This window comes from Epinephelus moara, chromosome 2 (assembly GCF_006386435.1).
Source record: "Epinephelus moara isolate mb chromosome 2, YSFRI_EMoa_1.0, whole genome shotgun sequence".
Lineage (NCBI taxonomy): Eukaryota > Metazoa > Chordata > Actinopteri > Perciformes > Serranidae > Epinephelus > Epinephelus moara.
The window spans coordinates 43,298,989-43,324,968 of record NC_065507.1 but is presented as its reverse complement, the minus strand read 5'-3'; the positions used below and the strand labels follow the sequence as shown (position 1 = coordinate 43,324,968).

Genomic DNA, 25,980 nt, shown 5'->3' with positions numbered 1-25,980 from the left:
AAAGGTTTTTTTTGGGGGAGTTTTTCCTTATCCGCTGCGATGGTCATAAGGACAGAGGGATGTCGTATGCTGTAAAGCCCTGTGAGGCAAATTGTGATTTGTGATATTGGGCTTTATAAATAAAATTGATTGATTGATTGATGTCATGGCCGATCACGTGAAAACCAGCCCGATTCCGAGCACTGCTGATTAATTGATGCAAGTTTAGTTGTAAGTATATATTAATATATGAATGTGACAAGGTAACACTTTGTATTAAGGTACTGTAATAAGCACTAATTAATGCTTAATAAGCACAAATTAACAGTTCAAGCTATAGTGCGTAACTTCTGTTGCTCCCTGGTGGATAATGCGTTATTACAACAAATAAGCCGGCACTTCCATGTACACAGAGTAACACCCCCTTCACACCGTGTACACAACGCTACACAATGTGGCGAACACCAGGCTGCTAACATTACATTATGTTCATAGCACCATTTCCAAGAAATAATAAAGTACTAGGTCCAGTACATGTAAAAGCAACATATACTACTCATAATATAATTATAAACCAAGTCACTTACTTATCCAACAGCAGTAAGGCAACATCCCTGTCTGCCCTCAGCCCAATTTCTTCCTTCAGGGCTCTCCACTGAGGAAAAGCGACGCCAATACAAATCCTTGTTTACCTTCTCCGTCGGTCACTTTCCTTCTTTGCTAATAGACCTTCAGCCGAACGTCCAGGCTTTTTCTTTGTGGTAGGATCCACTTCTGAACCGTGTCTCGGCTGCTTCTTTGGGTTCTCCGCCATGTTGCTTTCTCTTTCTACCTGCGCTCTATCTCTTGCTATGAGACTCTCTGCTCTTCCTCCCCCTCCCTTCTTGTTGTGAGGTAAAACGCGGCATTTCCTGTGCGCCAGCGCGGGAATGTCGCCGGTCGACACGCAAACTAAAAATGATATATATTGAAAAATACTGCGAGATGTTAGAGGAGCCAATCAGCTTAATTAGCATTGTGTCATCTCCTCTAGTAGTGGCTTGGGTGAAACGGACATTTACGGACATGTAGAAGTTACGCACTATAGCTTTAATGAGCATGTATAAGATGGTATAAGATGCTTATTAACATTAATAAGACTAGACTAAGTGTTTATTACAGCATAACTGACTGAGTTAATATTGCTTATAGGAGCATTATAAGCACTTAATAGAAACTTTGGCAATAATTTATAAACCTATACTAAATATTAATAAGATGTGTATTTACATTAATTATAATTTATAAGGGTTAATTATAGAATAATAACCACATTTATTACAGGTTTATAAGACACTATAAGACCCTATAAGATGAAATTAATAAGGTGTTTATTAACATTAATGGGACTATAAGAAGTTAATATAAATGCCATATTACGATTAACAAATGCTTAATTATGCACTTATTAATAGTAAATAATGATCCTTTGCAGCTACCGGATCTAAAGTGGGAACAGTGTCGTGTAAAGGTTAATAAACTATTAATATGCACTCATTAACAACTCATAATGCGTCTTTGCAGCTACTGGATCTAAAGTGTGAACAGTGTCGTATAAAGGTTAATAAACTATTAATATGCACTTATTAACAGCTCATAATGCATCTTTGCAGCTACTGGATCTAAAGTGGGAACAGTGTTGTATGAAGCTTATGAAATTATTAATATGCGCTTAATAACAACTCATAATGCATCTTTGCAGCTACTGGATCTAAAGTGGGAACAGTGTCTTGTTGACATTCATAAAGTCTTCATTATGCACTCACTGAAGTTAATAATTCTATTAATTATGCACCTATTGCAACATCCAGATATCAATCATTATTTCAACATTAAAGAATTCTGATGCGTTCTTTTCACTCTAGTATGTTATTATTTTCTTTAGCAAAGGATCATGGGAATCTCATTTCCTCAAAATGGCATACTAAGACAAACGTGAGTTATTTGCACTTAACCCTCTAGAGTCCACAGCCGCGCCGGTGCGTCAAAATCACATGACCGATTTAAGACAGCGTAGCAGCAACGCGCAGCCTTGCTGAGTCCCCGTTTCATTTTGTGTGGAAAGTGCGAACTTCAAACTTTGTACCACTTTTAACTTGTGTTGATAGGCCATATAAAACCAGACTTATGATGAATAATAAACGCTATGATTTTCCTGAATCTTGTTGTCAAGTTTGATGCGTGTTTGGTGCGGCAAGGAACGGTAAAACGGGCCGTTCAGGCTAACGAAAGTGCTGAAAGCAACAACAACTGCAAAAAAAACCGACAACCCCTTTCTTGTTGGTGGAAAAATGCATCACGTCAACCAATCAAAAAATTGTATGGCAACACGCAGCATTTGTTGCTGGGGGAGAGGGGAAAGTTGTGGGAGTGACGGCAGCAAGAGAGACAGTGATAACAATCGCGATCATAGATAGAGTTGGAATTTGTGACATTTAGCGTGTTTGGAGTGTAGGCTATAGTTAGTGTGTGGTGTAGTGTGTTTTGGAAGAGGAGAGAGAGGAAAATGAGCCGATGACCGCACTGAGTGGTATTCGGAGGTCCGCACAGAGGATCGGATGGTGTGGCACGCCCACCAGGTCCGGATCTCCGCTGGCTCAGGCAGCAGAGCTACGCCTCAGCTCTGAGCCCTGGAAGACAGAGGATGCTGCTCCAGGTTGACAATAGGACTGACACCCTGGAAGTGTCAGGCCTGTGATGTGCCCCTCTGTGTTGTGGTGGACAGGAACTGTTTTTCAGAGTGGCACAAATAATTTGTGTGGCATCTGATTGTTTTGTAAATGGTTGTAGGGCCTAAATACTTGTTGGCTGGACAGAGTGAGGAATGCACAGACCTCTTGCGCACGCTCGGACAAAAGCACCTGCCAGTAGCCCTTAAGCAGGTCAAACTTGCTAACAAACTTGGCTGAGCCTACTTGGTCAATACAATCATCCATGCGCGGCAAGGGAAACGAATCGGACTTCTTAACAACTGCATTCACTTTACGTAAGTCTGTACAGAACCAAGGGGTGCCATCGTGCTTCGGCACCAAAATACACAGCGAAGCCCAGCTGGATGACGACGGAGCAGCTATGTTATTTTTGAGCATATACTCAACCTCAGCATCCAAATGCTTACGTTTACCCGGTGCCACCCAGTAAAACTGCTGTTTGATGGGCCAAGCATCTCCAACATCCACATCATGCTCGATCCAGTCGGTCTGCGTGGGAATGTCACTAAACAAACAGGGATAATTACGCACCAAACGTGTCAGTTCACTGCGCTGCAACGCTGACAGATGACACAACAACTGGTCCAAATTGCCAAGCAATCCAGAATTTTTTAACCGCCCGCACAGTAAACTTTCTTCCGGCTCTGGCACCCCGTCACAATCATCCGCCACAGAAGCCACAGCCAGAGCCGGGCGCACCCCGTCACTCAGCTCCTGACTCAAGCTTGACACAACACAGGTGTAATACGGCTTCAAAAGGTTTACATGACAAAGACGTTCAGCTTTCCGCTGACGGGGTGTTGCTATGATATAGTTCAAATCAGAGACTTTTTCAACAACAGTGTATGGACCTGCATATTTAGCCTGGAAAGGCGAACCAACAATGGGCAAAAGCGCCAGAACCTGGTCGCCTGGACTGAAGTCATGGCGCATGGAACGACGATCATACAACTCTTTCATTTTGTCTTGGGACACAGACAGTTTTTCCCGTGCCATACAACCAGCAACAAACAATCGATGACAGAACCCGTTCACATAATCCAACAAACTGCTCAGTGGCTTAGTGTCAACGCATTCCCCCTTCAGCACTGCTACAGGACCCCACACAACATGCCCAAAGACCAACTCATTTGGGCTAAAGCCTGTGTTTTCCTGTACTGCCTCTCGCGCAGCCAACATGAGCCACGGGAGCCCCTCTTCCCAGCCTCTATACAACTCCGCGCAGTAGACACGCAGGAGAGGCTTAAGCGTCTGAGGGAACCGCTCAAGTGCCCCCTGGCTCTGTGCATGATAAGCTGTCGATTAGTTCTGTCTAATACGCAGCAGCCTCAACCCTTGCCCAAACAAGTTAGATGAAAAGTTTGACCCTTGGTCGCTCTGAACCTCTCTGGGGATACCAAATACTGAAATAAACTGCGACAATGCCTTAACCACAGCCTTAGTTGTAATCGATCTCAAAGGATATGCCGCCGGATACCGGGTGCACTGACACATTACTGTCAGCAGATATTTACAACCAGACTTGGACGGTGGCAACGGGCCCATACAGTCTACAATGAGGTGTGTAAAAGGTTCACTCACCACCGGGATAGGCTGCACCGGTGCTGGCCTGAGACTCTGATTAGGCTTTCCAGTGAGCTGACACATATGGCAGGTTTTAATATACGCGGACACATCATGCTTAACGCGCAGCCAAAAGAAGTGCTTCAAATATGTGTTCTGTACACCAAAGTGTCCACACTCGTCATGTGCCACCTTCAAGACAAGAGGGCGAAACTTCACCGGCACCACCAACTGGAAAACATCACCCTTCACACACTCGTCAACAACAGGGACCCATTTTTCTGAAAAGCACATCATTATGCACAAAGTAACCATTTGCAGCACTAGATATTTCCTAGGCAGACAAGGCACGCTCAAACACCTCTTTCAAGGACAAATCACTACGCTGCTCTTTTGCAAATTGTACAACCTCCCCGTGTGACAAGGATAAAGGCAGTTCAGACAATGAAGGAACCTCCAGAGCTACATCACTGTTACTGTCAGGCTGTACAGGCTCTGCTTTGCTCATAGTGCTGTTGGGATTTGCCAAAGGCAAGTTGGTTATTGATTATTAATTACCAATGGTAATTAGTTAAGAAATTAAATTATTAATGTGTATTAATTATTCCGGGGCACCACCCTGGATACAGGGATCAATGACCAACCGGTTTTTAGACACAAAGGGAAAAATCCTCGTCTCAGTTTGCTAATATAGGTGAATATTAACAATCAAATAATTAGAAGGCGTGAACCCGAGCACTGGCCATCACAACCAGCTATTGATACGAAAACAGTGCACAAATCACCACAGAGGACTGCTCTAGTAAAGTCACAAAAACACAAAACAATTATGATTCAACAATCACAAGCTGTTCACATAATAAACATACTACACTAAATTGACTAACTAGAAGCAACAAATCAAAGCATGCAAGTGGGTCTCTGCGTGCGTGTGTGCATATGTGAGTGTGTGTGTGTGCATATGTGTGTGTGTGTGTGTGTGTGTGTGAAGCGAGAGAGAAAGAGAATGGCGGGCGTGGCCTCCTGGGGGCCATGTCACGTCACGCCAGGTACTGATAAGAGTAAGGCGGGAAATTTGAGGGAAGAAGTACTGAGGCGGGATACTAGAGCAAGACAATTTGTCATAAAACAGCTGGCCACATGTGCACCTTTAAAGTATGCACAAGATGGCGTCCAGCGGGATCAAACACACTGTATGCTCTAACAGAATAGCTGCTGTGCCAACACGTGTGGGTGTGTAGAGTGTGGTAATGGCGAACTGCCCTTAAGGAGTTGCTCACAAGGCAATGTGTGATTTTACCACAGGTATAAAAGGTGTGTGTGTGTGTGTGTGCGTGCGAGTGTGCATGTAGGTTAGTTAAAAGAGGGGGGGAGAGAGAAGAAAGACGAGCGGGCGCTCGTAATCAGCACGAGGTAAAAGCGGCCTTGGAGGAACACAGTGGTCACTTTCCTATCCCTCAGGGGCTGGTAGACTAACTGGGTCAGCCTGCCGTCCACTGGTCCTTGTTACAGATAGGAATGCGGCGTATTGTGAGTGCGCGGCCGGCACAACTAACGGCACAATCAATTTGCTCTGGCGAGCACAACAACAAGCAACAATCAATGGTTAGATTATCAAAGAAAGGGACACGGCGGTCCTCAAAGTTCACAAAATCACAGTCAAAAGTCACTCTTAAGTCACACACTAAATATAAAGTCTCTGTAGACCGTAGCTCTCTTACTTGAGCGTCCTACAGCGGGATGAAAGATGCTGTCCTTGGTGTGGTAGAAGAGGGATCAGCTGAGTCGACTCGGTTGACGAAATGGGGCCTTGGTGGCTCCGTCTTCCTCGGGAGAAAAAGGGGATTTCTCCAAACTCTGCAGATGCTGAGGAGCGGCTGGGTTGCACAGCGTTTCTCTTGTGCTCCGTGTAGTGTTAAAAATAAAAATAAAAAGTGTCTTTCCTCGTCCAGCGAGTCAAGAAACAAAAGGGCGGCCTAGGTCGGTTAAATTCAAACGTTTGAGGTGCTCCCTAGCAGTAACTTGCACACAGAAATCTTTGGCTTCCTTCCAGTAACTCATCATTTGGGGATTGCGAGGGGCATCAGTGCGCAGAGGCAATTAAAGTCTCAGTGACGTCATAGGGGATTCCGTCTGACTCCACCTGAACCTGGCTGCTGTCGTCCAATAGGGAGGAAGAGTTTGAATTTCAAAAGTGATTTACACTTTTATAGCTACCGGACCGATGGAAGATTGGCGCATTTACTTTGTTCTTAGACTGGCTGGTTTTATCAAGGCCTCTCTATTGTTTAAAACGTGTGGCTGAGGTTCCAACATCGTGCGTAATTACGCACGACAAAGAAACATCTGGCAACACACTGGAGCTCAAAGACTCAGATGGACAAAGTGTAACTACAGGCGAGGGAGGCGGGTCGGTGAGAGGTGAGGAAGGAGTATCCATCCAAACCAGTCTGCCAGCAAGGCCGTTGCCTAAAATTAAATGCACACCATCAATAGGCAAAGCCGGCTGCACCCCAACAGCCACCTCGCCCTTAACCAGCTCACTGTCAAGGAACATTTTATGCAGCGGAACAGGGAGGATTTTTAACCCCATCCCCCGACTGAGAACACAGTCACCAGTGTCAGACTCTCCAGACAAAAGCAAAACAGAGTCAACAATGTAGGAATCATAACGCTGGAATTCCACTGGATGCTGGTCCGTTGCAGAATGGCTGCGCTGGTTATCCGCTACGTGCTCCGCCGTCCGTCAACACCCACTGGCTGCGTTTGCTGTGTTGAGCGTTGCCACTCTGCTGGAAAGCGGGAGTCACGAGGTCCCACGAGATCTTATGAATTCACGCATAATTGCACGATATAACAAGATGTAGTTTCTATAAACAGAACCACAAAACCAGAGGAAGATGTAGTTTCTATAAACAGAACCACAAAACCAGAGGAGTAGTAGGAAGACATCTCGGTGCACCTGACCTGTTGACTTCAGGCCTGCCTCCGCCCATTATGACGTTTTCAAGGTGTAGTGCAGGGAAATATGATCCGTGGTGAACACTGTGTATTTTATTTTGAAAATTAACCATTTGTTTTATTTTGTTTCTGTGCACGACTCCCTGCCCCGCACAATCTGCTCCGTGCTGAATTGCTGCATTGTGCTCCAGCGTCCGGCAAACATGGAAGTCTTGCCCTCTGTTGCGGAGGGCTCCGGAGTGCTGCAGTTGTGACGGAGCCGGAACGTAGCACAGCCGCAGCCGGTGGAAGCACACACATTGACTAGAATTGAAACGTATTGGCTCCGCTGCCGTTCCGGAGTGCAGACGCAACCCACACGCATCTGGTGGAATTTGGGGGTAAGCCCCAGTATCCCTCAGGATTTTTATGGGAACCTTCACATTACTTCCTGCAATCCCATCACGAATGAAAGGAGCATAAGCTGCCAACACATCTGGTTCACAGGAATGAGTAGCAAACACCTCAGAGACACAGCAACTTTTAACAGGCGCAGAAAAGGCCGCAGCTTAACACCAGATCTAATTCCCCTGGCTTTAGTTTTTAACACAGGACACTCTGCCTTCCAATGCCCTTTCTCATGACAATAAAGTTAAAGTTAATGTCCCACTGATTGTCACACACCTGAGTGTGTGAAATCTGTTCTCCGCATTTGACCCATCCCCTGAGGGAGCGGTGAGCAGCAGCGGTGCCGCGCTCGGGAATCATGTGGTGATGTAACCCCCCAACAGCAGAAAGAACGTATCTGGATTCCTTTCATTAAACTGTGGCAGCAAACGCAAATTGTTAATATCAAAGCGATCCACAGAAGACCTGGAAACCTGCTCGCCCTTAACAGACACATGCTTCTGCAACTCCAGCTTTGCCATCTCTGACTCATGGCAGAGACTCTCTACTTTAATCTGTTTTTTAATTTCCAATTTGTGTTTCATTTTGTCATGTTCCAATTGCAAGAACAAAATCTCCCTCTGCTGTTCGACAGTTAACCCATGTGCAGGCACAGACACAGTGGGCGCAACAGGATCTTCAGGACTTGAAGCAGTGGCCGCAACAGAATCTGAATCAGAAACTGCTTCTTCCTCACCTGACATGAGCTCAAGCGCCACCAGCTTAGATCCGCTTTAATATTAACCTTGAGACGCTTGTCTCCCACAATCACCACTGCAAAATGGTCAGCAAGCACCAGCAACTGCTCCTTTGTAAATGCATCCAGGGCCCCCTGAGAGGGATTGCCTGACTCGCCTGATGCCACGGACATGTACCCCCGGACCCCAATGTCCAATCGCGTTTATGCACAAAAATAACAAACTAAAACAAAAAAGAATCAACATGGCTCTGTGGAGACAGTGTTGCTACGGCCTACAAGGGAAAAACTCTGCACCACTTCATTGACAGCTACGCATAGCCACCATGTCCGGACCAGCTGGCAACAGCGGTAACAGGACTGACAAGCCAAAAGCTCCCTCCAAATGAAACAGGTAAGTAACCCAAAACCTTTTACAAAGCCATAAACAAAACTATTTACTTAGCCTGCAAAGGCACCCTAAACGTAAAAGTCCTTCCCTCAAACAAACAAATGAGCAGCCACCTGCACCAACAACCAAAACTCCAGGTGCAAGCATGAACTACAAACTAATTAGGCACACATGTGCCAAATCAGACTGCAGCCCAAACAGCCCCTTGCCAAGCTGCCACAAATTTACTAATCAAACAAACCCAAGGCTGCAACCACTAAACTGCACAACTAGGTATTAAACACCATTACACTGATTGAAGCTTACCCAGATGCAGAATAAACGGGAAAAACGTGGCACGAGCCCCCATTTGTCATAACCCTGGCTCGAGAGTTTATGGCAAAGAAAGGAAAAGGACTCAGAATACGAGTAAATTAAGTGATTTATTAAAGTAAACAAATATTAACGAATGAGATAAAGAATGAGATGTGTTAAGTCAGTAGGATCAGTAGTGCGCATGTGGGTGTGTGAGAATGTGCTGCATGGTGTTGTGTGTGCAAAAGGATCAACAAAACCAACCAAGCACTAGTGTTGCACAGTATACTGCTACCAATGGTAGACCGCGGTACTAAAACACCACGGTACATGATACCATAATGTTGGGGTACCGTAGTACTATGGTACCTCACGGTACCACTACCGTGGGATAAGTTCAAAGTCCAGTTGCAAGAGGGTGAGTGTCCATGCACTGTCCGGTAACGGCGCACGTTTGCCACCTGGCACTCAATATGCTGCTGCAGTGGTTTGTTTTCCAGTGACATTTCAGGTATTAGCTGAGCTATTGAGTATCTTTAAGCAGTGAAAGTTATTATTTATTTCTTTTTACTTGTAGGCTAGATTTGTTTATATTATGCTACAGTGATTTGTTTTCCACAGAGCTCTATGGTGCGAGCATTTTACTCGCATTTGCGACTAAAAATAGTTTTGTGCGAGCAAAAGAAAACATTCAAGAGCATGCTGTGCGAGGACGGATTCCAACCAGCAGCAGAAATGAAAGGCAAATCCTGCTGGTTGTGGGTTGAACGGGGTCACCTCTGCCGTATTCCTGTCAAATACGGCGGTCATAGTGCTCCGCGGTGCAAGAAAATGGCTTACTGGTGACCGAGAAGCCCGGCTCCAGGTCCAATAATTTCCTCTTTGTTGGTGTCATGACTGCCCAGAAATACCTGAACAGCTGAGCCGTGGCGGCACACAGGCATGTGACGTGTCAGAGGGGAAACGAGCCGTTCACATTTCTCTCTTTGTGGCACGTAACGGTCCACAAACCTCACCGCACTTAAGGGACTATTCTTAACTTATCAGAGGAGGGTGGCTGGTTGATTTTTATTTTATTTATTCATTTTATTTTGATCCCCCCCCTTATGTTAATCAGTTATTGATGCTGTTTTTGAAGTATGAATAAGTCAGTAAGTAATTTATTCCATTGAAATATCATTGATGTATTATGGAAAAGTGATTCATCTTTTTATAAATGACAAAAGGCACATCTGCCAAATTTTTGCTGTGGTATTATGATACTACTCAGAACTGTGATACTTTCACTGGTATCGTACTGTGGGTCCCAATTTTGGTACCATGACAACACTTTGAAGCACTGGAGCTTCGGCCTTTTATCTTCTGGAGAAGCACCTAGCCCAGGTGCTCCAGATCAAGCAATCAGGCTACACCTCAGAGAGAAAACACAGAGAGAGGGACTGAGAGACAACATACAGAACATACAGGCCAGGGCCGTCACACTGCCAGAACATGTGCGGCCGTGTTCTGGATCAGCTGGAGAGTTTATACAGATTTATCAGAGCAACCTTATGATGGGGATTGCAGTAATCCAGTGTAGAGGTAACAAAAGCGTGGACCAGTGTTTCTGCATCTGTTTGGGACAGGATAGGCCTAATTTTTTGCAATTTTACACAGATGAAAGAAGACAGCCTGTGAAGTTTGTTTTCTATGGGAGTTAAAAGACAAATCTTCACAATCATCTCAAATATTACTCCGAGGTTTCTTACAGTAGTGCAAGAGGCCAGAGCAATGCCATCCAGAGAAACTATATCTTCAGATAGAGAGTTTCTGAGGTGTTTGGGGCCAAGAACAATTACTTCAGTTTTGTCTGAATTTAACTTAAGGAAATTGGAGCTCATCCAGGATTTTATGTCTTTAAGGCATGTTTGAAGTTTAGGTAATTGATCTGTTTCTTCTGGCTTTATCGATATGATAGTGTATCATCTGCAGAACAATGGAAGTTTACAGAGTGATTTCTAATGATGTTACCTAAGGGAAGTATATATAAAGGGAATAGAATTGGTCTGCACACAGAACCTTGTGGAACTCTGAAACAAACTTTGGTATGCAAAGATGATTCGTCATGAACATGAATGAACTGAAATCGATCGGATAAATAGGATTTAAACCAGCTTAGTGCAGAACCTTTAAGGCCAATTAAATGTTCCAGTCTCTGTAGCAGAATTTGATGATCAGTTGTGTCAAATGCGTCACTAAGATCTAATAAAACTAGGACAGAGACAAGTCCTTTGTCTGAAGCAATCAGAAGATCATTTGTAATTTTTTATCAGTGCTGTCTCTGTGCTATGATGCACTCTAAAGCCTGAATGAAATTCCTCGTGTTGAAGGTCACACAGCTGGTTTGCAACTGCATTCTCAAGGATCTTTGAAAGAAATGGAAGATTAGATATGAGTGTATAGTTGACTAACACATCTGGATCCAGGGTGGGCTTTTTTTTAGAAGAGGTTTAATTCCAGCTACCTTGAAGGACTGTGGTACATAGCCTGTTATATATATATATATATATATATATATATATATATACTGTATATATATGTATGTAGACAACTTACATGACAACAGCGAAAGTTTAATGTTTCCACGGCAAAGGGTACAACGGTCTTGAGGGCTGTCAGTCAGTCGCTTGCAGTCTCTGCCCTCGCAGACATATTGATCATGTCTAATATAGAAGTGTTAACTAAAGGTAAGACTTCCTTAAGTAGCCTTCGAGTGTGAGCTCTGGTGAATTCCATGCCCAAAAGGTCGAGTGTTGTTTGCAGCGAGCCTGCAGCACTATCAACAAGATAATCAATTTGGGAGAGTTTTAAGTCAGTACAGGAAACCTCTGTTACAGTTGGACATGGTATTAAATTTAATGTTGATGGAATAATTTCCTTCAATTTTGATACAGCACTATCAGATAAACATCTAGTATAGTAGCTTCTGCCGAGTGGCGTGTAATTGAGTAGTAAGACATCAAAAGTTAACTTACTTACTTACTCAAGTTTACTTGAGAACAGGTTTTCAGTACTCTACCCACCATTGGTGCTGTGGCAAAACTGATATATGACTCGTGTGGATTGATAACGAGAGACGAAAGAAACCTAAACAAACTGGTAGTTTGTCGTTGTTGTTGTTGTTGTTTCTGGAGGATTCTCATTTCAAAAAGCAACAATAGGCATAGCCAAATTGAGGAGACTACGTCATTGCTTCCATTTTACATGTCCACAGGGATCTAAAATGACCAGAAGAAATAATTTGCACCTTTATAAAAATCGGAGTTTGAGTGACCTAAAACTCTGTTTGCATGTGGACGAGAGGCCAAAATGTTGAGGAAAATATCTGTTTTCAAAAATAGCTTTATACATGGAGACTGAGACTGAATGTTGCCCCACATGACATTTAATTTTGCTTTGCAAACTAATGGAAGTCCCCTACATGTAGAATATTTTATTTATATAAAATAGAGCATTGCCCATAAATCCATGATTATTCGAACTGACATGAGCTTTATGTTGTCACAGTGAGCAGTCTTACATGGAAAGTGTTGTGACCTTCCTACAGGATGTGGTCCCCCAGGTAACTTCCTCCATCATCTATTCTCTCATACTAACAGCTGTTACAAGTCCTAATTTCCCACTACTGTACTGATTTTAATAAGTATAGCCCATCTGGAGTATGTTGTTGTTTTCATACTAGAAAAGTGACAAAATTAAGTATACTCAACAATGTCAGTATGCAAACACATAAATTTTGTAGTGTGCTGTTGATGAACACTGTTGTTCCACAATGGAATGCACAAAGGAAATGGTGGAGCTACACACAGTTCCAGAATAAATTGCAGGTGTGGTGAGAGGGGTTGTCAAATATCGATTAATTAATACATATCAATTCAGAATACTTGAAATGATTTCAGTTTTCATTTCCCACATTATTGATACACCGCTAATAGCTACGCTTTCTCACTCTCTTTTACTGTTAATATGTCTTGCAGTCATTCTACTGTTCTCTGCTACTAACTTAAAAAAAGTTGTTGTTATTTTATAGCCTTAATAAATTTTTATCTTTTAATGCAAAATGTAATTTTTATGCCCTCAATGTTATTTTTTCCCAGGGTATCCGAATTGGTATTGAATATTGATATTTCTCAAGATATTGTATTGAAATTAGAAGTTCCAGTAGCATGACAACATTGGCGTTTAAAACAGCTCCAGAGAGATTTCAGAAAACAAAATAACGAACCCAAAATAAAAATATTTTGACATCCATTTTGCCACTTTAATTCCAGGGTTGCTGTTTGATTGACCTCTGACAGTGCACTGTTAGTATAATAGCCACATTGATTTTTTTTAAATACTAACTATAACATGTTAATCAGTATATTTTATATACTTTATACTATGAGTATGTAGTATGGAGTGGAGACACAGCACTAGTCTTAAAACTTAAATAGTTTTATTAGAATGATGTTTTGATATCTGGTAATGCAGTTGTGAGCCATGGTGAGAATGAAGAGTCAGGTGTGGGAAAAAAGCACCGATGAGCAAAGGTGCCAGAAAAATCAATGTACCAATAGAATAGGACTTTTTATAAGACTCTCTGCCTCATTTTGCTATAACATCTAAAATATGTGTAAAGATGACAAAACAATAGCAATCAAATGTTTATTGTGACGGATTATCTGTGTCAGTCAAGTGTCACATCTCAGTGAGGTAAATTCCAAATCATATTTGAGATAACGGAACACTAAGGCAACATGAAAGTTGAGAAATCACTTAAAATATTGTTATGAGCTTACAACATCAAAAAAAAAAAAAAAAAGAATCAGTATGGTCGTTTGTGTTGAGAATAAAAAAAAAGGAAAAGAAAAAAATGAATCGAATTAAGTACATTCAGTGTTTCCCCCAGGATGTAGTTCTAGCAGCGGAGGTGAAGCATGGGCATGTAAAAAAATTTTCACACGTGCAAAACTTTTTGTACGCTTGCAAAGCACAGCCTGCTGGGATGTTTCTATGTATCTACTGACACCAGAAGGGCTCTTTAGGACTAAGTGCATACAGTACATTTGTGCACAGTAATGAGCTGGTGAAATGTCTGTCTAGCTTACATATGAGGTGTCTCAAGATTTAGGATAATACAATTTTATTGAACATAATAAAAGTATAATCTTTAAAACAATTGACATTCATTGAACGAACGTCAGTTGAATAATAATACCCCTCCAGCTGATCTATGAGAAATGACGCTACCTCCAGAGGGTCCGACTCATTCATCCTTCTTTACAACCCCACGCTGGGCTCCAGACTAACTTTTTTGTAGTAGGAGCACTGTAGCCCTAACTGAATAATTTTAGGAGCAGAAGCAGAAAATTTAGGGGCACGCCTTAAAACCTCCTGCAGTGCAGTTATTCACATTTTTGGCCATTTTAACTGTATCATAAACTACATGTAGTCTACTATATATTAACATTGGACTGTTTTAATCATTAAATTATTAAGCATTACACAGACTTGTGGTCAGTGGGATGTGAGGATTCTTAAAGTAGCATCTGTACAGATGTGAAGCCCTGACTATATCAACTGATCTTTAATCAAAACTGTTTTTTCCCCCTCTGAAAACATTAACCTTATAGTCAGACACAATTTATTTAGGCTATGTAGTTGTAGTCTGCAGCAGCAAACTGATATAACTGTTATAGCCTAAATACTTATTGATAGTTAGGTCTATTAAAATGTTGCTTGAAATGTATAGGCCAGAAATAATATTCAACCACATTATGATACAGAAATATGTATAAATCTAGGCTGTAGAGGGACTGAAAATACATTTTATTATTGCAGCCTATCAGGCTGTGCAGTCTAACAGGCTGAAAAATGTCTGAAAAATCAACAGAAGAAGGCCAGTAATGCCCAATTTATTGAGTTATAGTCCTTACTTAGAAACATTTCTGGTGTGTCTCCTGTTATACAGAGATGTATTAATACATTTTTGTTCAGTCACCAAAAAGGCTATACGTGGGATTTATATCTTGTTATCTGCAGGGACAGATGAGTAGGCACTGTTCATCAACTTATATGACAGCAGCGAAAATTTAACGTTTCCACAGCAATGGGTAAAACGATCTTGAGGGCTGTCAGTCAGTCGCATGCAGTCTCTGCCCTCGCAGATTTTACGTTATGTCAGTAAACACTTCACACTACGTACTGCTGAAGTTTGCAAGGGTTCAGTCCGCAAATCCACAGGGTGGACATTTGGATTCAGCCGCTGACCTGACCGTAGCTTGTCACCGCCTCGGTGCAGTTCATCTGGAATGAGCCTACTGATGAGTGAAGGTGACGTGATCCTCGCAGTTACCATCACTCACTCTCTGACTCTCCCCCTTCTCACACACATTAACCTACACTGGCGGACTCGCTCCCCCGTTTTACAGCATGAAATAAAAACGCCCGCAAATTTGCAGGTCGCGCACGAGCTAGTAGTTGTAAAAAATACTCGCACTGACTCCAGAAATGGTGACTATTCGGTCGCAGCCTAGAGCCCCCCCATGCATTTTAAAATCCTTCCTAGTGTAAGTATATTTATCACAATATCATCCACTGTGCTCATAACAGCGGAATCTTGCCATGCCTCAACCCAAGCATGAAGTAGAACTTAAAACCATTTGTGTAAATGAGCAATATTCCTCAATTTATCCAATCTCCGCACACCGTTTCCTCATTCAGACATAAGTCTCACATTATAACAATGTAAGTCATCACGTTATAAGGTGAAACGTTTAACCGTATAACACGATAAATAGAATGCTATATTGTTATGTTATTATATGAAGCATCCGTCGCGCAAAATAATATAACTTTAGTTTATGAAGAGATAAGATGGAGCCCTCTCCTCTTATATGCTTTACTCACAAGTGTGCAAATTGACCTGGATATGTAGCACTAAATAATATAAGCAGTAGTTTCTAAAGAGCTAAGACGAAAAAAATAAATCAGCAGCGGCGGTCATATTTCAGCAGTGGTGCGCCGCTGCTAGTTGCATATAGGGGAAACACTGACATTACCATAAACCATAAACCTTGCATACCTGAGCCTCCAGTCAAAAACAATGTACACTTTGACCGTATACAAGTTATTTACCAGCTATTCTTGATTGTTAACTCTCCTACAAACATACATTGGGCTAGTAAACTAATGTATTTATCAGAATTTGAATGATAGAGTTGTATTAGGTATGTTGGGCGGTATTGTTGTATACATTTTGTCCACACTCTGTTCTTTCTTCCAAACTACAGGCATATACCGGAGCTCCACTCACTGATGAAAAAGAGAAGATAATTTGGGTTCGATTTGAGAAAGCTGACGTCAATGGTAAGTCTAGCCTCTTTTAAACTGTCTGTTCAAGGTGGGAATATTGCACTGTTATGTTGCCTTGCCATTCTGTATATAAGGTAAGAAAGAAGGGACAGAGTGCCTCTGAGCTAGGAACAGAGGTAGTAACAGCACTAAAAAAAGGTCCGTGTAAAATGTAGAGCTGGAAAGATATGACCAGGTGGGGCGGAGGTGTGACGTTTTGATTACGTGTTATTTTGGCGGCCACACTGCAGGAGATTTTAAAAAACAGCTGCTTCCAATTAGCAGCAAACTCAAAGAAAAGAACAGTGGCTGTAAATGTCTACAAATTGGGAAAGCAATGACATTTGGGAGCACCTTATCCTCTGAGCAGAGGATGAGACCAACCGTCATATAACAGAGAACGTGAATGCAGTGCGGGTGGAACTCTTCATTAGTTCTTTTTTCCTCAGCAGCAATTTCGGGTGGATAACTGATTGTTCCATGTGATCAAAGCTGATCTGATCAGATTGATGGATGTACAGTAGCTCTTGCAGTTGTGAGTGAATGCAAACTTTTAGACCCAGTGCAATGAACAGTTAAGTTTCACTTCCACTGAGCCTGCCATTCTGCTGCTCTGTCAGTGCCCTGAGTACACTCCCTGCTCTGAAAGTGTGGTGCAATGAATAACCGAATGGTATTTGTATTCCAGTAGCGCTTCTAATGAATGGTACACCTCCAAAAATAAATAAAATCAATTTGTGGCACCAGATGTTATTGTGGTGGGCCTCAACAAATAAATTAATGTGTGGGAAAACCTGTAAACTTTATTGTTTTTGTTAATATACACTAATTCTGAATTTGATGCCTGCAACACGTTCCAAAAAAAGTTGGGATGGGGCAACAAAAGACTGGAAAAGTTGTGGAATGTTCAAAAAACCTCTGTTTGGAACATTTCACAAGTGCAGAAGTTAGTTGGTTACAGGTGATAGGATCATGATGGTGTATGAAAGGGGCATCCTCAAAAGGCCCAGTTGTTCACATGCAAGTATAGCCTGAGGTTCCCCATTTTGTGAGAGACCCTTTGTGGGCAAGCAGGTCAACAGTTTCTAAAAGCACGGTTGTGGGGAATTTATTAATTTTACCATCTACAATCCATAATATTATCAGAAGATTCAGAGGATCCAGAGAAATCTCTGCATAAAAAGGGCAAAGCTGAAAACCAACATTGAATGCCTGTAATTGTGATCCCTCAGATGGCACTGTATTAAAAACTGACATGATGGAATAAAGGATATTACTACATCGGCAACACATCCTCCACTTAAACTTCACCAAATGTCTCACTTTCTGTTTGAACAGATACTGCCCGCAATCCAGAGTTTATGGAGATGCACAGTGGTACTACCGACCCTCCTCTTTGCCTCATGATTGGCTATACTGACGGGATGCAGATCTGGAGCGTATCTGTAAGTCACATGCCTAATGGGCTAGTAAAACTGCTACCTCACCATTTTCTTCCTGGAACTTTTATGCCATCAGTTTCATTTCAATGATAAATTCAGATGGACATGTGTGCTGAAACACTCTAACCTTGTTAGTTAGTTCACTATAGAGCAATGTTTGGCTACAGCTCTTTTGTACAAGTGTGAAGGGGCTAATTGACTCTCAGAAGCAAGGGCGGACTTTACTATAAGGCTTAGGTAGGCAACTGCCTGAGGCCCCGGTGGGGACTCCTCCTTGGGAGGCCCCAAACAGTCAGCCCACCCCCACTATGAAAAATTCATTAACATGGTCAAGCTTACTTATAACTATTTCATAAAAAACGTATGTATCAAAGTAACATCAGCATATCTAATTCATGAGTGGTTGGTATCGGTCTCGCCACTCCACCCCCCCATCACACTACAATGGACTATTCCATGACCTTCAACCCGGAAAGATGAATGCAGGTGATGTGAGGTAAACAGAGAAAAGTGCAAGAGAAATAGGCTACGAAGCTGAGAGAAAAATGAAGCGACTCTCAAGCGGTTGGGATAAAAAGAAAAAAAGAGAGGATGCTAAAAAATATATTGCAGCACTGCCTAAATTACAAGCTTTTTTTGCTGCCCCAACAACTGGATATGACGCTGAAACCGACAACAACATCAGCGTTGATGAAGATGCAGCTTGCGGTAGCACCTCAGAGCTAACGTCACCGTTGCCAGTTACAACCGCCGACAGCCCAGGTGAGATGACTTGGACAAATACAGTGGACAAGGACAATGACAACGATGACAACCACGATGAGGATGAGCAGCGACCCATGGATGGCCACTCTGCTCAATAGTGCGCAAAGGTCCGGTCCAGTGACAAATAGAGTTCCCCAAAAGTCAAGATGGCCGTAGATTTACAAGCAGCAATTACTATGCTGTATGACTTTTAGTCATGTTATGAATACTATATAAATCTTACTTTACCATGGCAGTAATTACTTTGTGGTAATATTGATATAGATCTGGGTTTTATCTTAGAAAAATGAACATTGCTGACATCCTGGCAAAGATACATGGTCATGTTGGCAACCATGCAGCGCCAGTACAGGAGCCAGGTATTCAGTGTGGCCATGTCCAGTACATTATAAAATAACATGAACGCGCTCAAATGGTCATCAATATTGCGGCATGCATGTGCAGTTGGGCCAGGTACTTAAGTCAAGATGTTCTGTGACTGCGCTCTCCCAGTGCGTAATCCCGGCTGTTAACACTTTCACACAGTCCCATCTTTTCCAGCTGCATGGCCCTCACACAGATCTGGATTCGACACTATACAAAATAAATAAAATTTGTTTCGCAGTGATCTTGCTAGAAACTACTGAACGACTTCATATATACGTGTATATATATATATATATATACACACACACACACACACACACACACACACACACACACATATATATATATATATACATGTGTATATATATATATATATGTATATGTGTATATATATATATATATATATATATATATATATGTTCCATATATCTAATCTAATAATCTAACTAATCTTCCAGAAAAATAAAATAATGAAATTATAAAGACCATAAAAAAGATCAAAGTGTTTTAAAAAATGGATGAAAGACAATAACAAATAATATAGAACTCAAAATAAATTTGATGTAAACTGTACATTGATTTTAAATGTATTGTAGTTATTTTGATACAATACAGTGAAACATACCTAAATGCAATGGCAAAGCAAAACAATGAAATTGGCGGATATGGAGTAGCTAGAACTAATCTAATGATGCTTTTTTATTGTATCATGTTTAACAATGACCAGTGTCTCCCCCTTTTCACTGTTTAAATACAAAACTGTATTGCCTTTGGCCACTAGGTGACAGTGTTGACTGTGATACAGAGAGTATTTGATCCAAACAGAACTGCTCAGGGCTCTAACACACTAAAACAAGTCCCAAGATCCTACTGAACTTCACAACTTGTTTCTGAATAAAGGTTGTGAAGAAAACAAAAGAGAAAGACAAAAGAGAAGGACAAATACACAAAATGAATAAGTGTGTTGTGTACAGACATTTATTGTTAACAGCAAGTGCAGCCAATCAAAAGGTGCTTTTGGAGTTCAGCAGAATGGAAATGACAAAAGATAGATGTAAGTACAAATAGAGCTCCAACACCCAAATCTAGAGTGGAATGCTCTTTTCATCTATCTTGGGTATGTCCTCTTCAGTTTGAAGTGGTCATTTAGCCCCAGGGAGCCTTTTGAGCCATTTTAAACTGTCACAAAGAATAAGTGTGAATCAATTCAGTACTAGCAGGTGTTCCAAGTGCCTACACTCAACTAAACAAAATCATACACACATATTGACAAACTGTATCTAAACTAACCAGATGTCTGTAAGTCCACGAGATACACATACAGGCATACATAGTTACATATATACATAAATGTATGTTAATATGACATAATGGAGAGTAAAAATCTGGGAAAGTTGTGGAATACTCAAAAAACATCTGGAGCATTCCACAGTTGAACAGGTGATAAGGGTCATAATTTGATATTAAAGGGGCTTCCTCAAAAGGCTGAGTTGTTCACAAGCAAGGACAACGAAAGGTTTAAAACCTGGTAAGAAACTGCGTGGGCAAACAGTCCAACGGATAAAGAATAATGTTTCTCAATGCGCCATTGCAAGGAATTTATGGATTTTGTCATCTACAATCCATAATATCATAAAAATATACAGGGAATACAGAAAAACCTTAGTGTTGTCAGTAAACACAGTTTGTTGCTGCATCTACAAATGCATGTTAAGACTCTAGCATGCAAAGTGAAAGCCAGATATCAACAACATACAGAAACACTTCCGACTTCTCTGGGTCTGAGCTCATCAGAGATGAGATGGAGTGACACAAAGTGAAAAAATGTTTTGTGATCAGTCAGTCAATCAATTTTATTTATTAAGCCCAATATCACAAATCCCAATTTGCCTCAGAGGACTTTACAGCATACGACATCCCTCTGTCCTTTGGACCCTCACAGCGGATAAGGAAAAACTCCCCCAAAAAACCCTTTAACAGGGAGAAACAAAAAGGTAGAAACCTCAGGAAGAGCAACTGAGGAGGGATCCCTTGTCCAGGACGGACAGACGTGCAATAGATGTCGTACAGAACAGATCAACATAACACATTTGCAGTAATCCATATGACAAAATGATACATAAAGAGAGACAGAGAGAAAAATTGAGACAGAAAGAGACCGAGAGACCGAGCCAGAGAGAGATGCAGGGCAGACAGTAATGACAATAGCTACAATAACATTAGTTTTAGCAATAATATTATGATAACAGTAATTGTGATACACTATGTTGCAAGTATATATTGTAGGAGCAATACCTTTAGAAAATGTTTGCACTTGTCATAAATTTGGGGCACCACCTTCACTTAGAAGGAAAGTGACTGTAATCAAATTAATAACTCCGAAAACCAATTATTAATTTGTCAGTACACTTATCAATCTAGGATCAATCTCAATACCAGGGTTATGAATTCTCTATACATTGATCTTAGTTCCTGTTCAAAATAAATATTCACAGACAACCACTTGCCGATAAATGAAGATTTATTTAGGGCTAAATGTTGAACAGTTGAGTAAACGAATAGTGAATGAGGATGATATGAAATGACACAAAATCAACAGTATGTATAAATGGATTAAGGCAAGAGGTAACACTTTTGGCAGTTATTTAGTTTGGCAATAGTGAGAGAGTATGTGGCTGTAGATAAATTGATACGCAGTGATACGTAAAACCATTTACTAGGGATGGGCAAACGATCAAAATTCATTATTTGATCATCAAAAAAATTAACGATCAATTATCGATTAATTGATAAGCGAGTATTTCAAAGGAGAGAAAACAAAAGAGTGCAGTGCAGACTGTCGCCACAATAGACCGCAGCTGCCCCAGTTTTGAGCTTCAACCCCCCAGGCCAAAGAGGAAGAATGGCGCGCATGCGCAGTTCACCCCTGGGTGTTTACAACTGTTGCCAGCCAGGGGTTACAGGCTTCAGTTTTCAGCGAAACCTCCGTCTTTCAATGGCGCCAAGGCTTTGGAGAGCGATGAGAGCCTCTGTCTGTTTATGATGTTTTGTAGGGGAAACACAGCGACTATCGAGCAAAATTATTTGTCATTGATCAAAATCCTTAACAATCAATCATCGATAATCGAAAATTGATGCCCATTCCTACCATTTACCCAACGAAACCTAAATTAAGACCAAAATAACTAAGTCTCCTATTCAACATCAACTCTCATCACAACACAGCGGCTTTATCAGGTGAGGGAAGTTTTACCTACGTTTTAGCAGCTTATACTCAGGCTGACGTTCCTCAGGGGACCCGAACTGTCGCTTTGAGGCTCCCAGGCTTCCAGGTCCTCAAACGTCGGTTAACTTAGGCTGTGGAAAGTCTCTTGGTTTTGGAAAGGAACCACTGCTTTGGGAAGAGCTTTGGCAAGTGGCTGGCAGCGCTGGATCCGATGAATGTTTGATGGAGTTGCTGGTCGAATAGTAGCTCCTCTATTTGGTTGTGGCTAGTCGCTCATATTATGGTTGAAAACAATCTCGTCGGCCGCTCGATATTCTTATCAAAGTTATTATTAACACATGGAGCATGGACTGGTGGCTGGAGAGGTGCCAGTTCACCGTCTGGGCACTGCCGAGGTGCCCTTGAGCAAGGCACCGAACCCCCCATGTGTGTGTATTTCGGACCTGTGTGTTATTGACAACTCAGGCAGATTAATAAAGTATATTTAAAAAAAAAAAAAAAAAAAAAATTTAAATTATAAAAAATGTTGCAAAGGTAGAATGTTACTGAAGGCACAGAAAACAAAGGAAAACTCAGGACAGACTAGGCAATCCTGGACGTGGCGAGCAAAACTTAAAAGTAATTTTGATTGTAAGAAAAGAAAATGTTACGTGGGAACCGAGTATAAGAGCGTAACGGGTTAAAGCATAAAGAGTATAACTAGAAGGAAGGATGGCAAAAGAATGGAAGCAAAAGAGAGAAAAATGAAAAAGGGAAAGTAAAAGTAAAGTGAAGTAAAAGTAAAAAGTGAATTAAAAGTAAAATAAAAGAAAAAAGTGAGCGAGATGCGCCGAGCTCAACAGAATAATCCGACCAGGTTGAGTGGGTGTGTTTGGGCGACATAACTCTATGTCGAAGGAAACTTAAAGCCCCTACGAGGAACTTTAATTTTGAGTTGATTTTGGCGATCCTGTGAACAAAAGCGGTAGTGTTTTGCCGGAATGAAGCCTACATTTCCCATGAGCTCTAGCACATATTGTCGTAAAGACGCTTACGTGGCTCGCGCATGTGTTTGTTTTGGGGATGAATGAAACAACAAGACGGGAAAACTTTGCCCCCGCTCCTATCGGGGATCCCAGCTCACCTCTGCCGCGCCCCAGCTCCACCTCTCCGGCGTAAGCGCCACCGCCGCCGGGGTAAACGCACCGGTCGGCTGGTAAGGCTGAAGGCCTGTTTGGCAAGCACTTCCACGGCATCTTGGACTGAGTATGGAGCGGTGCCTCACCTCTTTATTTCTCGGCACTCGCTGGACTTTCTCGACGCCTGGCTGGTACCTGTCGTTGGCCCGGATGAGGTGTTCCAGCCCCGTGGCCCCTGCTCTCCTCGTCCCCGCTGGCGTGGGGTGAATCTGCGCAACCTGCAGCCTCTGTGTGTGGCTCCCCGGACAGCTAACGCTGTGGACCCGTCGGCTCCTGCCAGGATTGGGCTGGTAAATGCTAGATCGCTAGCAGACAAAACGTTTATCCTGAAGGATTTCCTGACTTCCTGAGGATTGGATTTTCTCTGTGTGACTGAGACGTGGCTGACTGTTGGTGAGTCCAGTGCTTTCACAGAACTTTTACCCGATGATTGCTACTATTTTAACTCCCCGCGGATGTCGGGTCGAGGAGGAGGAATAGCGACTATTTATAAGAGGCACTGTCGAGGAGGAGGAATAGCGACTATTTATAAGAGGCACTATAAATGTAAGCAGCTAGGTAAGATGATGTGTGCCGTAAATCGTTTCGTCCTAGAAGCGACCTGGGGCGGACTTGGAGACAGTTTCCTAAAGGTATGGATATACACTATCCATACACACTATATAGAAATAGCTCATGCTTTCGCTGGTCTCACGCAAGCACGCACACGTAAGCGCGGAGCACAGAGAAGCAGTCAGAGCTACAGGCTACAGTGAGGCTAAAAACAGAGTTCATACGACGTTTTTCGAAACAACTTTTTATGTCGGGGCTTCAGGACACTTGGATCACTACGGATGAGCATGTTGGAGATATTTTGTGGTTTCAATTTTGTGTTCTTGGACGTTAGTCTGGGGCGCCGTCAGCCATTAGGTGTGCTAGCCGCTCCCCCCGCCGATCTCCGCAGGGGATGTGAGAACTCTAAAACTTCACCAGAGCCTCCCTCGGCATGAGGGTGAGTAGATAATGGCTGAAATTTCATTTTTGGGTGCACTATCCCTTTAAAAGCATAGTTACTGACCTTAGTCTGGTAGTTAATCTGGCTGAGTTGTCAAAACGCTGGATTTTCCCAGGATGGTAATCAGCAAACTGAGATCTAGATGGTTTCCAATTGATCCCTTTACCACTCTTGATGCCAGGATGACGGTGAAAGAGTTCTTTAACTTTGAGGTGAGACCGCGGGCAAAGCCATAAACATTTGACTCTCAGAGTGGCCCATCTCACTTCTGTCCATTTACTTAATCCTACAGTATTAATATATGATTGTATATGTGTGTGACTATAATAATCATATGTTTATAATAACAGTAGAGGTATGACTAATAATAACAGCAGTAGGAGGCATCAGGCAGGACCACGGCAGCGGCACAACCACGACACATCATCTGTAGCTGCAACATGAGTTAACCTTTGAGATAGTGGAGCACAAAGGCTCCGGAGAAGAAGCCGAGTTAGTGACGTGCAGTAAAACCGAGTTAGCGATGTGCAGTAATAGGACGTGAATGTTAGCAAGTGAAGAAGAAACAACTTTTCAGAAACTAAGGAGAGAGGGAGAAGGAGAAAAGGGGCTTGGTGTATTATATAGGAGGTCTCCTGGCATTCTAATCTTATGTCAGTCTAACAAGGGGCTAGACCAAGACAAGCCTGAGCCAACCCTAACTATAAGCTGTATCTGGTATCTGTATTTGGAGGCGGCAGTAGCTCAGTCCATAGGGACTTGAGTTGGGAACCGGAGGGTCGCCTGTTCAAGTCCCCGTCCAGACCAAAATATGGAATGTGGACTGGTAGCTGGAGATGTGCAAGTTCACCTCCTGGGCACTGCCGAGGTGCCCCTGAGCAAGGCACCGAACCCCCCAACCGCTCGGAGCGCCTGTCATGGGCAGCCCACTCTGACATCTCTCCACTTAGTGCATGTATAGGTCCAGTTTGTGCATGTGTGTGTTCGGACCTGTGTGTAATTGACAGAGTGAAAAAATTGAATTTCCCCTCGGGGATTAATAAAGTATGTAAAATTAAAAAAAATAAATTAAAATTAAAAAGGAAATTCTTAAGTCTAGTCTTAAATGGTCTGACGAGTCCACAGTTTAATTATTATTATTTTTTCAAAATCATAGACATCATGTCATCATCAGTGAAAGCACCATGAATACTTAAAGGTACATACAGGTTTTGGAACAACATATGCTGCCATCCTAACGCCAAGGCCACACTGCCAACGAAGTGCTGCGAAGCGCAGCGCACCGAAATTCTCGCGCGAGCCCGTTCACATCAGACGCGCATTTCTCCACGCCGGTCGACAAGCGCTCCTGCTCCCAGCTGTTGTGTCCGTCACATTTGGGGCTGTTTTTCCATCATGGGTATCTCTCTGTTTGTGTGTGTGTGCCCCAACCCCCACCCCCTATAGCCGGCCCACACACATTCTCTCTCTCTCTCTCTCTCTCTCTCTCTCTCTCTCTCTCTCTCTCTCTCTCTCTCACACATGTGTGTGTGTGTACACACACACAAACACACAAGAGGTGAGTTTGTGTACGA

The 25,980-nt window shown here is 42.4% G+C and overlaps 1 protein-coding gene across 7 annotated transcripts in view; it reads left to right on the top strand.

The window, feature by feature from the left end:
• The window catches only part of bcas3 (BCAS3 microtubule associated cell migration factor), a 939,536-nt gene that overhangs the window by 22,580 nt on the left and 890,976 nt on the right, over positions 1 to 25,980 (top strand). For all 7 annotated transcript variants that reach the window (XM_050055595.1, XM_050055587.1, XM_050055619.1 and 4 more), the window contains exons 3-5: positions 12,608 to 12,662; positions 16,375 to 16,450; positions 17,774 to 17,880. In XM_050055595.1, the coding sequence (XP_049911552.1) occupies positions 12,608 to 12,662; positions 16,375 to 16,450; positions 17,774 to 17,880 (238 nt within the window). The remainder of the gene's footprint in view (positions 1 to 12,607; positions 12,663 to 16,374; positions 16,451 to 17,773; positions 17,881 to 25,980) is intronic.